This window comes from Gasterosteus aculeatus, chromosome 18 (assembly GCF_964276395.1).
Source record: "Gasterosteus aculeatus chromosome 18, fGasAcu3.hap1.1, whole genome shotgun sequence".
NCBI lineage: Eukaryota > Metazoa > Chordata > Actinopteri > Perciformes > Gasterosteidae > Gasterosteus > Gasterosteus aculeatus.
The window spans coordinates 6,307,882-6,324,084 of NC_135706.1; the positions used below are offsets into that span (position 1 = coordinate 6,307,882).

At 43.1% G+C, this 16,203-nt stretch overlaps 1 protein-coding gene across 3 annotated transcripts; it reads right to left on the minus strand.

Annotated features, from left to right (window-relative positions):
• Window positions 1-277: 277 nt before the first annotated feature.
• kif3ca (kinesin family member 3Ca) lies at window positions 278-15,926 on the minus strand. Of its 3 annotated transcripts, none has more exons than XR_013453336.1 (8): window positions 13,865-15,895; window positions 6,517-6,618; window positions 6,261-6,383; window positions 4,308-6,006; window positions 3,704-3,820; window positions 3,286-3,394; window positions 2,709-2,854; window positions 278-2,251 (listed from the first exon to the last, which is right to left on the minus strand). XR_013453336.1 is itself a non-coding variant. In XM_040160273.2 (8 exons), exons 1-8 carry the CDS (start codon window positions 15,278-15,280, stop codon window positions 2,164-2,166), a joined length of 2,220 nt encoding a protein of 739 aa, XP_040016207.1. In that variant the 5' UTR covers window positions 15,281-15,926; the 3' UTR covers window positions 278-2,163. The 3 variants fall into 3 exon arrangements, 1 of the variants encoding a protein (XP_040016207.1); XM_040160273.2 differs by having other exon boundaries at window positions 4,308-4,426; window positions 13,865-15,926; XR_013453337.1 differs by having other exon boundaries at window positions 2,047-2,251; window positions 3,704-3,788; window positions 4,308-4,426.
• Between the last annotated feature and the right edge of the window lie 277 nt (window positions 15,927-16,203).

The window sequence follows — 16,203 nt, forward strand, 5'->3', positions numbered from 1 at the left end:
CCAACAGCCTTTACACAGACACATTTATACAACGTTTTACAGCCCTGCACATGAATGGTTCCACTGACTAACCGGAACAGATGTTTATAAATGATCCACGTGTAGAGGCAACATTGATTAGACAACAGCCTGGAATGACTGTTTGTTTTGTTAATAATATTAGGCAAATCTTGTTCATCCTTATATCACTGTCTCCCCAAATATGTCTAGAATACGTATTTTGAGGCAGGTGCTGTGTTACACACTGGCCAAATAAATAGCAGGTAAACATTTCAAGTAGATATTTTCATTTCATTCTTTATTTCTGGCTTGAATATTAGTATCGCAATGGCTTTCTCTGAAGAACAGCACCCCGAAATGTCTGAACGTACAATAAATTCTTTCATATAGATACTGTGCACCAACTCACTGGAATCACTTCCATTTGTGGTGACTCTTCATCAAATGTTTTAACTTCCATTAGACACATTTTCATAAAGCCTCAGACACAGACTGGGTCCGATGCCTGAACATATAAAATCCTCACTGTGCATCTGCAAATGTTTGAGACATTTTTCCAATTAATTATTATTATATTTAATTTTCTCAATCAATCATTAGTTAGTATTCATCCCCTTTTCTGTCACGGAACCAGCTATTTGCAGTAAATGTCACAGGCCTCTAAAATGCTCTGTCACAGACATCTCAATACAATTCTGTGAATTTCCACAAGCACATGTTTCTGATACACCCTCAGAGGATATGGTTGTAGATTTGGTTCGTCAAACATTCCGCAAATTAGGAATCAAGAAATGTCACGTATCAAGTTCTGTAGAAAAAAATGGTTAAAAAAGAAATCTGACCTTTCTTTCTTTACACTGGTGAGTGAATGCGTTGTGCTCCCTCACATCTATCAGGGATTTCAGCAGCAACAGGATCTCTGGCATTAATAATACAGTGATAATTAGTCTGACTGACCCCGACTGCCTGCGCTTGACCTCCAGCAAGTAAAGAACCCAGTGACACTAAACTGTACACAGCCGACTGCTGACTGAACAGCAAACCAGGCGATCTTAGAGAAGGTGTGACGCTTTATGCAAAACTGCCGTACCTGAGTCTCTATTAGCATTCAGAGGAAAAGGTGTTTGCTTTTCCACTGATTTTTTTACACCTGGAGGACAGAGGTTGTCTTTATTTAAATCTCAGTCCTGCTTTAGTTTGCTTTTTTTGGTAAGTAGGTTTGAGTTTGTTTAACTTGTGCGTTATCTGGTGACTTAGGGTATATAATTAGACGTGTTTTAACAACAACAAAAAATCCATTCATTGAATAGATCTAATCTAGTTCAGGAAAAAGCAAGTAGGCAGACCTTGAGATGTTATCAAACTATTGTTTCCACCTAGTGTCGTTACTAAGGTAATTCAATTGTTGAATAAAGCTCATATCTAAAAGACGGATATTTTCGTCAGTCGTTGAAGTGTCTTGGTGGCCTTTTCCTGTTGACCTGATGTGAGTGAAACATTTTTATTTTAATGGGATTATTGTAAGGCTTTGCTTTTCAATCAGAAGGAGTGGAGGACACAATGAGGAATAACGAGACACAACTGATAAAGATCATCATTCAGGGTTCAGGGCACCCAGTCTGACCAACAACAGCTCACATCATATGTTCCATCATTTCTCATCCAGCTGACTCCCCCTTTACACAAAAAACAGACCACATACATGAAATATGTACACTGGTATGTTACAGGGGATTCAAGCAGTTTGTGAGCTTTTAGATCTGCATCGATCACATTTACACACACAAAGAGGAAATCATACAACCCTGTACACACATACACACATCTAGAGTCTAGGCAGTACAGCACTGCAGCCAGTTGCTTTAAAAGGATGATCCGAGGCTCATGCAAAGGACGAAAGGGTTCTGGAGCGATTTTACATCCGTAGAGCAGCAGGAAGTTGTGTTTTATAGAGTTTCTGAGGTTCATCAGGTCATTTAGCTTCCTGTAGATCACTTCCTACTTTAGTTTATCACCTCTTTGGACTGAAAGAGGTGGAGGTTTGCGTTTGTGTCCCAGCTGAAGAGGTGTTTAAAAGGATCACTGGCCAAAGCAGAAAGAAGAAAAAGAAGGACAAATTGAATAAATAAGAATTTAAAAAAAGAAACCCTCTCTGTTAAAGCTTTACTGCGCGGTCATCGGTGTGGCAGTGTGACGTGCTGCCAGGGAGACATTGGAAGAGGAGGATGTGATGGATTTTGGAGTCTGGCACCTGCATAAAAAAAGAAATTAGCAGGAATTAGATATTTTTAAATATTGTTAATGTATAATTTCCGCCTTTGCGTATAATTTGAACACAGGTTAATAGGATTATTCAGCAGTATTGATATCACAGGCTTCTGAGTAAATAAGAGATAAACCACCAGATTATGACAGCCTAGAGAGGGTGTGGCTAATCCTGAATAATCCCATTTGGAGATGCATTGACTCTAAACCATTTACACTAGTTAGATACGGGCTAGTAAAAGCAGAATTTAACACACACTGAGGCCTCATTTGTATAAAGGGATATTATAATTAACAGTGGAATTAAGATGAATAGTGAATATTCATATATATGAGTATTGAATAATATTGGTTCTATTGTTTGTACAAAAAGATCTCTCAAATGACATAAATAAAGTGCAGTGTTGAAGATAAAATAGTTGTTGTTCGGGATTCAGGCTCACCAGGAGCGAGACTTGCAGACGCTTCGGTCCTTTGTGGGCGAGTTGTCCAGAGAGAGACTTTGTTTCTGCTCCGACTCCGCCGAGCGATCCAGTGAGGCGGAGTTTGGAGGAGTCATGTCGAGCTCCAGAAACATGATGTTCTCAGCCTGCAGACACACACATGGACACACACGTATATACACAAAGTGAGCCGGCTGCAAATCTCTTTAAGGACTAATCTCACTATCGTACACAGGGCTTTGCGAGCTTCAGTGCCAGGGTTCAAAAGTAATTTTTTTTAATCCCTTCTGTCCAGGTTAAATATTAAGAGGGATCAAGCGGTTTCTGTGCCGCCTCTTCTTGCAACATTTACAATGATGAATATATTGTATAATTGATTATTGCTTCCCAACATGCTGCTTATGTACTAGTGATTGTCTTTTATTTTCGCCAGACTTCACCGTGTCATCATATATATATATATATATATATATATATATATATATATATATATATATATATATACACATCATATAAATGTAAATAATATAGATAGATTAATATAGATAGGCACAGACACACACACACACACGCCTACCCTGTATCTGGAGTGAGCTCCCGTCGCTATGGCAACCCTGGCATACTGGCTGATTGGTCGTTTGTAACCAACTGCAGACGCCGGCCTTTTCTTCATCTGTAAGGATTTACTGAGAAGTGGAAAAGACGGGGGGGTCAATGCCAAATCAATGTGATCTACTATTAAATAAATACGACGTAGCTTTCTTTCCAGTCATGAATAACGCCACAACAGCTCATCAAAAGTACTTTTGAACGGGTTATTTTGCTTTATTAGTAGTGAAGGAAAACAGGAAAGAAAGCAGAGAAAAAGAGATAAACTGTGACACACTGAACAGCGAAAGGTCTCGAACCTAGAATGAAATTAAACACATTTTTGAGTCCATCATTTCCACCTGATGGACTTATTATTCGATGGGAATAATATCTCAACGTCTGACCTTTCAGCAGGAACAAGGGGCTGAAACTTCCACTGATCCTCTTCGGTGTCAAAGGTCAGTCGGTTCATGATCTTATTCTTCTCCTCTGGGGGGATGAAGTTTTCTATGATCAGATACCTGCATGTGCAGAAGACCCAGCATTTAAATTGTAATAATAATTAATAATGTGCTTTCTTTTCTTGTATTTAATGACTCTTCTTTTTCTAGGTCAATTTTTAGACTTTTGTGAGACGTAGATAAGGATCATTGCGCATTGCCTAAGAAGACACATATTTTCCTTTCCAGTTTTCTCTCCCTTGGTTTGTTTTAACTGGTTAGAACGTTTTTTTTTAACTTTAAAAATGTACTTTGTATAAGCAAACTGTGTCATGTCTGCAAAAACAGAATGCTAATAAATGAGACATAAATGTGTTTCTTGCACTGACTGAACAGAATGTTGCACAAAATCCTATTTGACGTTTTGCACTTTCATCCCTTAATTCAGCATCTGTCAGCATCTGCCTGTGTACGGACCCATGACATCTCTATCTGATGTGTTTGCTGAACCATCCGGGAATATCTGCTGATTCTGCAGACTCCTTTGCGCTTTTCTTTTTCGACTCACTTGAACTTGAGCTCTCTGGTGAGCTCGTTCTGAGTCTGTTCCAGCTCCTGTCGGCTCCTCACGTGCTCGTCGTTCACGTCCTGGATCTCCGCTTTGATGCACTGGAGCTTGGCGTAAAGCTAGAAGGAGGGAGGGAGAGACACAAACGGAGTGGCTGAGGAGGAGAGACATCGCCGAGTGCGGCGCAGAGTCGCTGACAAACTGCGGCTCGGTTGCCCGTAGCAACGGCACTGGAGGCACTGGTGTCTGGAGAAAATGGCATCCAATGGGAGCACGGCGAAGCAGCAGCCCTCGCTCTCTCTGGCTCGTTCCTCCTCTTTCCTGCTGTGCTCATGAGCGTTCACACTCACCTTCGAGGAAGAATCGAAACCCCCGAGAAGCAGCTCGTCACTCACTTTGTGTGCTAGCAGCCTGTTTTTTGGCATTTCAAAAATTGGATTTGATGATAAAAATTGGAATATTTTAAAACAAAGCAGGAATGTAGACTATGCTAATGAATCCAGTTCACAAAGGCATGATCAGAACGTTATCTGTGATGAATTAAAAGATGTCTGGGCTGATGCTTTCTTTGGGTTTAGACTTCTCTCAATATTTGGTGGTAGATTGAAAGGCGTAAATGTGAATTCATCAAAAGCGACAAGTCTCTCAAATCTTTAAAGTAGCTTGACTAACAATTGCCACCAAGAGACAGATGAAGTTCAAAATACTACAATGTCCAGCAATTTTAATTCAAATTAAAAGACGCATTTCATCAAACTCAAATGATGGGTGCGAGAGAATTTTCTGCTGTGAATGAGGCACAAAACCCAACCAGAGCAGCAAATGTTAGTTCCAAAAGAGGCCGTCTTCATTTTTGATTGCATCACATAAACAGACCCATTTGGACAAATTTGTTTGGATTAAAGCAGGAGATGGTGTCTTCTTTTCCTGGATAACACAAGAGTGTCGAGAAGAGACCGAGTTACTCCTGTCTTCTCGGGTTCGAGTGTGTCCAAACACACAGAACTACACAGTTCCTGTTGTCTGGGCGGAAGGTGTTGTGTGCTTGTATAGTTGTAAAATATGGTAAATGTCACCTTGCTTCATGACTACAAAGGAAATTATATCTGAGCAATAGTTGTTTTTATGTTCTATGATTCACTGTGATATCTATTCAGAGCAGCAGGTTTTGTGGATGTTCTTAAAATCCACAGCGCTATTAATGGTCAACAAACAGGAGACGGCCTTTAAAGTCCAAAGAGGGCTTTAGAAAAGCTCCATGATTTTATCAAGCAACCCCTCAGTCTGAATGTGAGTCAATCTAATCTTCATTCTCCTTCTTTTCTTTAAAGAAACGGCCCCATGCAGTGACAGAAGGGTAAATGGGACATGTTAGGGAAACCAGGGCAGCAAAGATCATCGACGTATCATTTATCACATTGTCAGATACATACACACACACATTTCGGTTTGTTTGGGGTTAGTCGCTCTGGAATCGGGAAGCAAGTTGAGCCGCGGGACGGGTTCATACGGTTGGGAGGGTTATTTGAAGGATTTACCAGCAGCTCCCATACTGGTTGACACGGGACGGCACACAGATTGAGAAGGTTAGCATGAGAAGCGTGAGGAGGCCCGAGATAGAAAGTGGCCATAGGGAGTGACGGAGCGACGGCGAAGGGTCCAGCAAGAAGGAGGGGACGGCAGGACAAACCTTGAGGTACTGAGAATAAAGTGTGTGTCCGAACGGACCATGTGTCCAAGGCAGGGGGGGCCATTAGGATCCAGGGCAGGGGTCAAAGAGGGGTAAAGAGGGATATACTGACATTAGGGAAAAACAAGAGAGAAGGTGGATATGTGTGTGCATGAGAAATGTGTCTGTCTGTTTTTATTTTAGAAATGTGTATGCACTTGCTGCATGTATAAATGAGCATCTTCAGAATTTCATTCTTAGATGTACATAAAGAATCTGGGAACCTTCTTGAGTTTCTTGGTCTTGGCCTCCACCTCCTGTTGCAGTGAAGTGAAAGTCTCCCTCAGCTCCACTGTCTCTTCGTCCTGGACCAACATCTGCTGCTGTATCTCCCTCTCGCTGCGTGTCTGAAAGCATTTAACACAATGTCACCTTTCTGCTGTTTGCGGTTGCATCATTGAGTTAAACAAGCAAACCCCCACATCAAAGCTCCATTTTGAAAAATACGAATGATGCATTTGTACAAACACACAGTTTTACCTGCTCAGCAATCTCGTGCCTTTTCCCCTCCAGCATCTTCTGCTGCTCGTTGGTGTGATCGATGATGTTCTTCCCGCCGACCAGCAGCTTGCTCTCCATCGCCTGAGAAGACCAAAAACAAAGCTTGAACTTATATTTAGGCGACAGTTTCCAGAGACATGGACGGAGCGCCTCTCCTGAGGTCAAGCTGAGTTCATAACAGTTAAGTCTGTGCGAGGGTTTATGTCTGCAGGAGCTGCAGTCGGGCGGATATTGTGCTGACGGGGCGGACGGAGCTGGAAGTGGGCAGCTTAACATTCGCGATGACACCATCCACAACCAGCTGAGCTCGGCTCGATGCTTTGTAGCACATCAGACAGGAGCCACGTTCAAAAGTGTCCGATTAACACTTTGGTCCGGACTGAGATATCACGACCGCCATACGATGGATTGCCATAAGATTTTGTGAAGACATTCATGTTCCTCAGAGGATGATTCACACGGAATTTGAGGATCTCTTGACTTTTCAACTAGTACCACCACCAGTTTTTTTCTGACATATGGGATCAATTGCCACAACATTTAGCACTAACGAATTATAACATTTTTTATCCCTTGAACCTTTCATAAAACACCATCATCAGTCACGTGTGGGCCGGTATTATTGTTGTGTGATCTTAAGATTAAACCAACAAGTTTGAAACATCGGGTAGCCTTTGTGATGTTTGCTCTGCCTGACTTCTAGTTATAATTTTACCTTTAACGTGAAAAACTAACCTGCAGATTTGATTAAATGTGTGTGTGTTATCTGACGAAGAATCCTTAGGATTTCATGTATTTTGGTTATGAGGGAGATTAAAAGCCTGAGGTCACAGTGATGCAATCTATGTTGTAGATGAATCAAACACATGATCACACACACTGCGTGGCGAATGAGAGAAATCTAAAATGTCAGCGACAAGAAACAGAATAGGGAGCGAAGAGAAAGAAAATGTAAAATATATATATACTTTAAAGAAAGGGAGAAAAAAGGAACCCAAGAAAGGCAAACAGGGCCATTGCCATTTTGTGTCGGCCACATTCCAGTCTCACGACTTTATACAAAAAGACAGTGTGTGTCAACTGTGTGCAGCCTACACATTCTTTATCACTAGCACATACACGCACAAAAACACACTCCCAGACCCGTGCACAGAGTACAGTGGAGTCCTTCAGAGAGGAGGCATCTGCAGCAGGTCTTTACAGAAAGAATCTTTGTTTTGTGCTGTCTTTTGTCTTTTGTGTGCATGTGTGTGAGGCTGCCTGGTTTGCTGCTCTTTGTGTTTTGTTATACTCTTTCAGCTTCATTAAAGGGCTTATATTCATGTCACAGATTTTCCCTGCACATGCATCCCGGGTCCCTTCTCCTTGGTTGGATGGATACAAATCCTTTACAAACAGGCCTTTCTGAAATGGAGGAGTTGGCAAAATATACAATTAACTCGTTGCTCATTACACCCAATTTATAAATCGGATGACAAAGCGATATTCTAAAGAATGCCATGCATATAAATATACAAACTATAACGTAGAATTTAAACTGCTAAGTTTTACAAAAAAAACACCCAGTTGTTAAATTTCAACCAATGCAACGAGGCAATTTAGATCTTAAAATGTTGTCTACAGACATTAGGCAATAGGAACCATGTATTCAACGTTAAGGTGAGGCAGCTGTCACTGAGATGAAGATAAAAATCACCTTCCATCAAATGAGAGACAAGTCACTTTTCATTCAAGTCATTATTGTGTTGCCAGGCATCCACGCCGATTGATGTTTCTGTGTATCTCTCTCACACACACACACACACACACACACAAAGAGAAGCAGTCAGGATGTCTGATGCTCTCTTAAGGTCACAGTAGAGATTCAGTTTCTTTCTAATGTCATTATAAACCTTCCTGTCTCCACAACTCAGTCCTGCTTTCTCATTCGCTCGATCAATAAAGCAGATTAAACATCTTACAATGTCTATCTGTGCAATTTATAGATTTAAACTCTCATCGTGGTCTACCATGTGGCAACGCTATCATTTCCTCCTCTGTGCAGGCAACATGATCTGATAGAACTTCTGGATTCACATGGGACACAAACACTGGACCATTCATCAACCCTACATCCGTTGCCATGGTTATTACACGGAGGAGTTTGCATTGGAGTCAGCAGCCCGTCGACGTTAAAGGAGGCCTTTGGAAGGCCGCTGCCCTAGCGTGACTTTTTGACAGTCTGGGGGTGACCAGACTTGTGCAGGAAGCTCTCCGACAACAACAATGGTAGAACCGGGGGGCTTCATTAACCAGAATCATGCCCGGTAGATTTTAGATTGGGCTGAATTTCTGCGTTATGGTTTGTTGTTTGACCAGCAGTTCACAACACCTGATATTAATTAATTGATTGCTTGGCTGTGTGAGCTCCTTTTAGTAATGCTAGAATACATGCCTGGGATAAAAGAGTTGTTTCAGCTGAGACTACTGTGGTAAAAGTCTGAACTTATTCTAAATCGATCCATAAGGTCTGCAATATACAGCAGCATTGCAGGAAGGTAGATTGGTGTAAAACACGTAGTTTGAGGTAAAACCAGTTATCAAAACACACAATGTCCACCTCGTTTAACTTTGACTGCGTCCATTGAACAGCATTGTGTTGCTTCTTTGATTTTTTGGTTTTTACAAAAACATCAATGTGTTTTTGAAGGAGTTAAAAAGGGTGATTGGTGGTCAGGGTCTATTTATCTCTCTCTATCCGAGAGCCAATCTTCAATAAGGAGATGACCATCGTCGACTCCACCGCAGAAGTAATCTCTGTAAATTCAGAGCTATTTTAATAAATTGAAAAAAATGTTTTTCACTCCAGTGTGCAGTACATTCGTCTGGTTTTATGTTTTGTGAAAGGAGCCATTAGGCTGTTGACTGCAGACAGAAGTGATAGTAACTGCTTTTCCTGAAGCTTGTGAGTGTGTATTTGTGAGCATGTGGACATATGGATGCTCTGTGTATAAAATACGGGCTCAACCTCTTTTGTTGGTGACTAATCCATTTCGTGGTGGGAAAAGTGATGGCAAGTGTTGCTCATTGAGCCGACTCAACCGCATCAGCCAGCCAATCACAGTGAGGCCAGGGGCCTGCAGGGAGCAACCGGGTTATAAATATAATGTGACGACGGCTCCGGTGTGTGCAGCAGAGAGACGGGCAGCATGCTGCAGAGACGGAGACATGGAAGCAGGAGAGAGGGGAGGGGGAGAGGGGGGGGGGTGTAAGAAGACACTACTGAGCCTGAAAGACAGACAAATGTCAGGTTATCTTTTAGAATCTGTTTCATTCTGTTTCATCATCACTAGTCAATGCAAAAACCACTTCAGGAGCCACAACTTAAAGCCTGGAATCTTTCTACCATTAGCTCACTGTCAGCGATCTCCTTCAAGCCCTAATGAACCACAAGACCAGATGCATCTGAAGATGCAGAATGAAAAATATCCTTTGTCATATGACTTATTATTGTTATTTATGGCTGGTGTACTATTTTTAGGTCAATATTTCTGATGATGATTCAAAGGACTTCATTTTAAGAGGCAGTGTTTCTAAAACGCAACAGTGCAAATAAGCAACATTACATCCCTCCTCCGTCATCTTCTCATAAGATGAATATTAGGACATTTTATTTTCACTGTTTACTGTTTGTCTCCTCATATTATTTATAATATGGTTCTGCTTTCTCCACTGATCAAATGACTGGATACTTAGTTCATGAACACACACACATGCAAACGCACACAGTTGATTCATCCATAATTCAGTGATTGTGACTTCCATGCTGAAAGATAGATGCAATGATGAGCTCTTCTTGTTCATTAGCAAATACACACACAAACACACACACACACACACACACACACACACACACAGCCTTCCTCCCTGTACAGACTTTTCCCTTCACTAATTACACAGGAAGTCAGCTTCATAAACAGGAAACAGTCATTTTAGCCATGATGTCATGCATGTACGTGTGTGTGTTTAGAAGACATTCAGCAGGCTGAAATGGTCGTCTGCTATGCAGTGTGGAAAGCTGATATGTACGCAGACAGTATGTATGTGCAGACATGCCTGTTGAGTTTGTCTGAATTACTCTCATTGTTGCTGTCCATGCATTCTGGCTGTATTTCAGCTTGCAGGATGCAGAAGCCCCTCCTCCAATGGCAAAAGAAAGAAAACACTTGTTGAAACCGTAGGATAGACATATTCGAGTTATATATCTAATCCTCGACTACATGTTTCAGTCATGGTGCACTTTTTCTGGCTATTTTGAGGTCGTTTTTTTATGTCCCTGGCTTGGTAGCGTTCCAGACATTGTTTTCCAACCTTTTTTAGTCCATTAAATACTTTTACGTTTTCACGTGATTTGGTCTGGGCCTATACATACATACATACATACATACATACATACATACATACATACATACATACATACAACACTCACGCATTTAACGTTAACTTGTGCGATTCTTTGTCGGGCTTGTAGCCTCGCAGGGGGGCGGTGTCAGCTGTTGCCATGATAATATAATTCTTTTTGTTTTATTTTATATCGCACAATATCCCACATTTGCCTCAGAGGGCTTTACAGTCTGTACACATGTGACATCCTCTGTCCAGAAACCCTCACATCGGCACGGAAAAACTCCCCAAACAATGAAAAAGTATTCGATGGGGAGAATAAAGGGAAGAAACCTTTAGAGAGACACAGGATGATCCTCTCTGGGACGGACAGACTGCGATGGACGTACAGAATGAACAACGTAAAATATGTATAATACGTTCAATTCATCCCACAGAAATGATTTCAATTCACACATTGTCTCCTCATACGTGTTCATGATCATTTGCTTCTCGTCAGCGGAGAAAAAAAGACGCTCTTCCTTTAAGTTTGTTTGCCGTTAAACTGTTAAAAAGCCTTTTTTCGGTGATCGACTCTCCCGCCTTCTAATGTAGGACGCGCACGCGCAATTATCCTGATGATTGACATCTGGTTCAAACTAACAAGACTTTTTGAGCGCCGATCCGCCTTCGAGGAACCGAGATAGCCTGATGTCAATCATCTCGGTAATTTGAGCTGGATAATCTTCTTTCAAGCCCATTTGTTCCTACTGTGAACAACCTTTGAACAAAACGACTCACAAATATATATTCTAATATTTAATTATAGGTAACTAGCTAACTAGGTTCTAAAATTTTCCATAGTTTCCATCTAATTCAGCTGTGTGGGATAATTCAAAATAAATACTGTGTTTGTGGAAATGAAGGCCCACAATGTCCCATGCAATAGTATTCCTTTTTGACAACATTGATGAGTGTATTTATGGGATTTGTTGACAATAAGAAACCTACATAAAATCACTAAATTTGCCTCTTAGACTAAACAAAAATATTCCTTTGGCCATATGCTGGTTTTCCTTCTGATGAATCAAAGGCAGGAAATGCCAGTTGTCGTTTATCGTCTTCCTCGTGGAGGGTGGGGGCAGGGGAGGGGGATGGTGTGTGTGTGTGTGTGGGGGGTGGTGCTTTTGCTGAATCTCAGCGCTGACAGAAACAGTTGCAAGTAAACAAAAACGCAGCGACAAAGGCCCTCGAAACTGTGCAGCGTGATCACAAAAAGATTTCGCATGATTAAGCATAAAATACATGTGCCACCGAGACACTTTAAAGAGGACAGCGTGATGGGAGGAAATACGAGATGCACCAACGTACACAGAAGCACTCAGCGTGAAGGGCATCGCTTCAGGACAAACATTAGCCGTGTCTCACAGGGATTTCACAGACCCTAATACCTTCACTCAGAATGAAAAAGAGTAACATTAAACATGACGCAAAAACTAGAGCGTGTTAACACAGCTTAAGCTTACTATATTGCATCAACCCCAAAATTTCTTGCCAATTTAAGGAATTTTAGACGGTCGTAATATCCTGTCCACAAAAACCTCAAAACAGTCAAACTCCACAGTTAAGCACTATATTGTTTACTGTTACTTCACAATTGAAACTTATTTTCTATAGTGTGTTAAGAAATGAATGTCAGCTTTTACTTTTTAACCTTTCTACACTGTAAAATACAAACTGTATATTACCCCGGCATTCTGGTCCGTGAGAGCAAAGTGAGAGCACATGCACAGAGTATCAACAAATCAACGGAAAAGGAGGAGACTAGCAGGGATACAACCTCAACCTGCTCTTCCATTGTCCCCGCTGAAGATCAATTTTTCCTCCTTTCATTTTGGCACAATTGTGCCTCTGCAGCTGGGTGAGCTGATCTAGTTCCTCGTGTCGGATGACCCAGGCTGCAGCTACATCAGTATGGACTGCCGTCACCCAGTCATTCTCCGTGGATGACATATTGACTGGATGGGCCCGTGAATCAGAGTGAGTCATTCATGACTCACTCTGTGTGTCATGTGTGTGCACTAGTGTTTATGGCAAAAGAGGGAATTGACATTTCAAGCTACAATGGTCACCAGTTCCTGTATGGACGTGCGAGACATCCGACCAGACCGTGTGGAATGAGAAGCAGATTCCAAAATACATATTGCCAGTTATTTGAACCACTGGTGCAGGAGTCAGTTGCATTATCTCTTTGTAGACAAATGGAGTTAATGATTTACCAGACTAGACTGTTATGTAGAGATTAGTTTAAAAATATATATATTTTGCAGACAATGGCCACAGAGCGAGGCAAGTGAGGCTTTTTGGATTATTTGGCTTTACTGAGCGTTATGTAAATGGAGAAAAGAGATATTCAACAAGAGGGAATGTGAACCATATAAAATCATACCAATGTAAGTAATTAGTCGTGAAAGTGCTGGATTCATACTAAGGAAATAAAGTTAGAATATTACAGCGTCTGCTGTATTTACTTAGACAATTGTGTAGTTTTCAAGTCTCAAAGCTTAATCAAAACCTAATCAAAGTTTATTCTTTACTAAAACCTCATTTCCTTGCACACACACACACTGAGATGTAACCGGAAATGAAGCTGTTTGTGTTGTAATGTCCCTTAATAACAGCTCATCAGATTATCACACTTATATAGATAATCCCAAGGATGTCCATAATCTGATTTGGCCTGGTTATTGTGTGTGTGTGTGTGTGTGTGTGTGTGTGTGTGTGTGTGTGTGTGTGTGTGTGTGTGTGTGTGTGTGTGTGTAAAAGAGAGAATGCGGGAGAAATATGAAACCATGAGTGGCTCCCATTTAAAACATGAGCAGAGCATTATGGGTCTTGTTTGTTGTTTTTCCATATTCTGTGTTTTTAGGAAACGTACCCCTGTGCATGTTTAAATTTCTCTCACCTTGTACTTGGCGGTCAGTTGCTCGGTGGCTTCTTGCTCCTTCCGCAGAACTCCCATCATCCTCTCCTTCTCTCCCAGGAGCCTCTGCTTCTCATCCGCCAACATGAATTGATCTTCTCTGATGTCCTGTTTTTCCCTCTCCAACCGCTGCTCCTCCATCTTCACGTACTCCTCCGCCTCCTTCTCAACCCCTTCCTCCTCATCCTCCTCACCCTCAGACTCTTCATCGCCGTCTCTCTCCCAGCCGTCGCCGTCCACCTGCTCCTTCTTCTGTTTGCTCCTCCACTTCCTGTGGTGGAGCTGGGCCCTGAGGCGAGCAATCTCCATCTGGAACTCGCGCAGGAGAGCATCCTTGGGGTCCTCGTTGACTCTGGGTTGGTTCTGGATGTTCTTGGCCCGGTTGGCGTAGCGGAGGGTGGTGAGGGTCTCGTCGTAGTGCTGGGGGGCCGGGCCCAAGGTGGCGACCATGACGGTCTTTGCATTCCCGCCCAAAGAGTCCTGCAGCAGCCGGGTGAGTTTGGAGTCCCGGTACGGCACGTGGCCGCTGCGCCCGTCCGCCAGAGCTGAGATCACGTTCCCCAGCGCCGACAAGGAGAGGTTGATCTTGGCGGCCTCCTTCAGGCGCTCTCCCTGGACGCCCGTCTTGGCTTGGCGCTCGCTGCCAGCCAGATCCACCAGATTGAGTCGGCCGACCCGGATGTGTTTCCTCCCGTCGGGTCCGGGCTGGCTGCACTCCACTGTGATCAGGAACAAGGCGTGGGACCGAGACGAGTGCTCGTTCATGTCCGTGGCCCCCACCGCCCTCGCCTGGTTGCCCACGTTCATCACCTCCTCGATCTCCTTGATGCTCTTGCAGACGCACGATGTGAGGTCACGCACGTACACCCCGGACTCCGGGCTCTCCCGGAGCTCCAGGGCTCTGGCGGTGCCGTGGTTGGGATCGAGGAGATCCAGAACCTCCTCCAGGTAGATCTCGAGGTAGGACGCCCGCACCAGGTACTGCTTGTCGGACTGCGAGCGGGATATGTGTGTGAAGATGTGGTCGAAAGCGTTGGGGATCACGCCTCGTTTCTCCGGGTCCATCCACGCCCCCTGCATGGTGTACGTCTTCCCGGTTCCTGTTTGTCCGTACGCAAATATGGTGCCATTGAACCCTGCAAGCACCGAATCTATCAGCGGGCGCACGCTCTCGTCGTACAGGTCTCCCTGTTTGGAGTTTCCATCGTAAACCGCGTCGAAGGTGAATGTTTTCTGGGGCTCGCTGGCTGGCGCTCGAGGGTTTCTGAGGATCACCTGTCCGAGCCGCACGTCCATTTGCACGATGCCCCCCGCAGGCCCGTGGGACTCCTCCTTCCGGTTCAAAGGACGACATCGAACTACCACCTTGACTGACTCGCTGCTCTTATTTTTTGACATGTCTGGCTTCTGTTTGCAAAAAAAACAAAAAATAGGACACGCTGCGGTGCAATGGTGCCTTTAATTAGCCTGTCTGCCTGTGAATTGTGAATCAATTGATTTTTCAATATCAAAATCATTAATGACAAATGCAGGATGGTTCTGGGTCATATCATGAATAAAATAGACGAAGCATTAAATAACACATACTCCTCTAACCACCGACATAATTCATAAAACATGCCACTGCGCCTAATGGATAATTCCCTGTGCTTATTGTCTGGGATATTAGCTCACGGATGCACAGACAGTCAGCAGCTCTCACGCATTGGATCGACGCTTCATTGCAGATCCACGTCTGACTCACTCGGTGAGGGGAAAAAAAAAGAAAAATCCATCAATATCGACGATAAAAATATATATTGAGGTCCACTGGTTTGGTGTTGGTAGATCCGCTACACGCCGCCGTGCCGCATCCCGCTGTCCGCCGCTCACCGATGCTCCGAGGTGCGCTTGCGGCTCTCCGTCTGTGCGGAGAAAAGGAGCTCCCCTACTGTACGCAAACCCGCACACACACACACACACACACACACACACACACACACACACACACACACACACACACACACACACACACACACACGTTCACGTACCACGCCCCACATCACTGCGGCGTGAAAGAAAGGATCATGGGAAATGAAGTTTAGTTGTATGAAACCGTATATTTTTTCTACGGCCGTCTTGAGCAAAGTGTAAAGGTTCCTCTGACTATGTCTACTGATTTTTAATGATTCTTAAAACATTCTGACAACCCTTTGATGTTGCTGGCAAACTATACGACTCTACAATCATTTAAAATCTCAAATCTCTCCAAAACCACTAGGGTAATGGTTTATTCTACATGATGTATATGATTGTAAAAGTTTTCTCAAGAGCATTGCTTG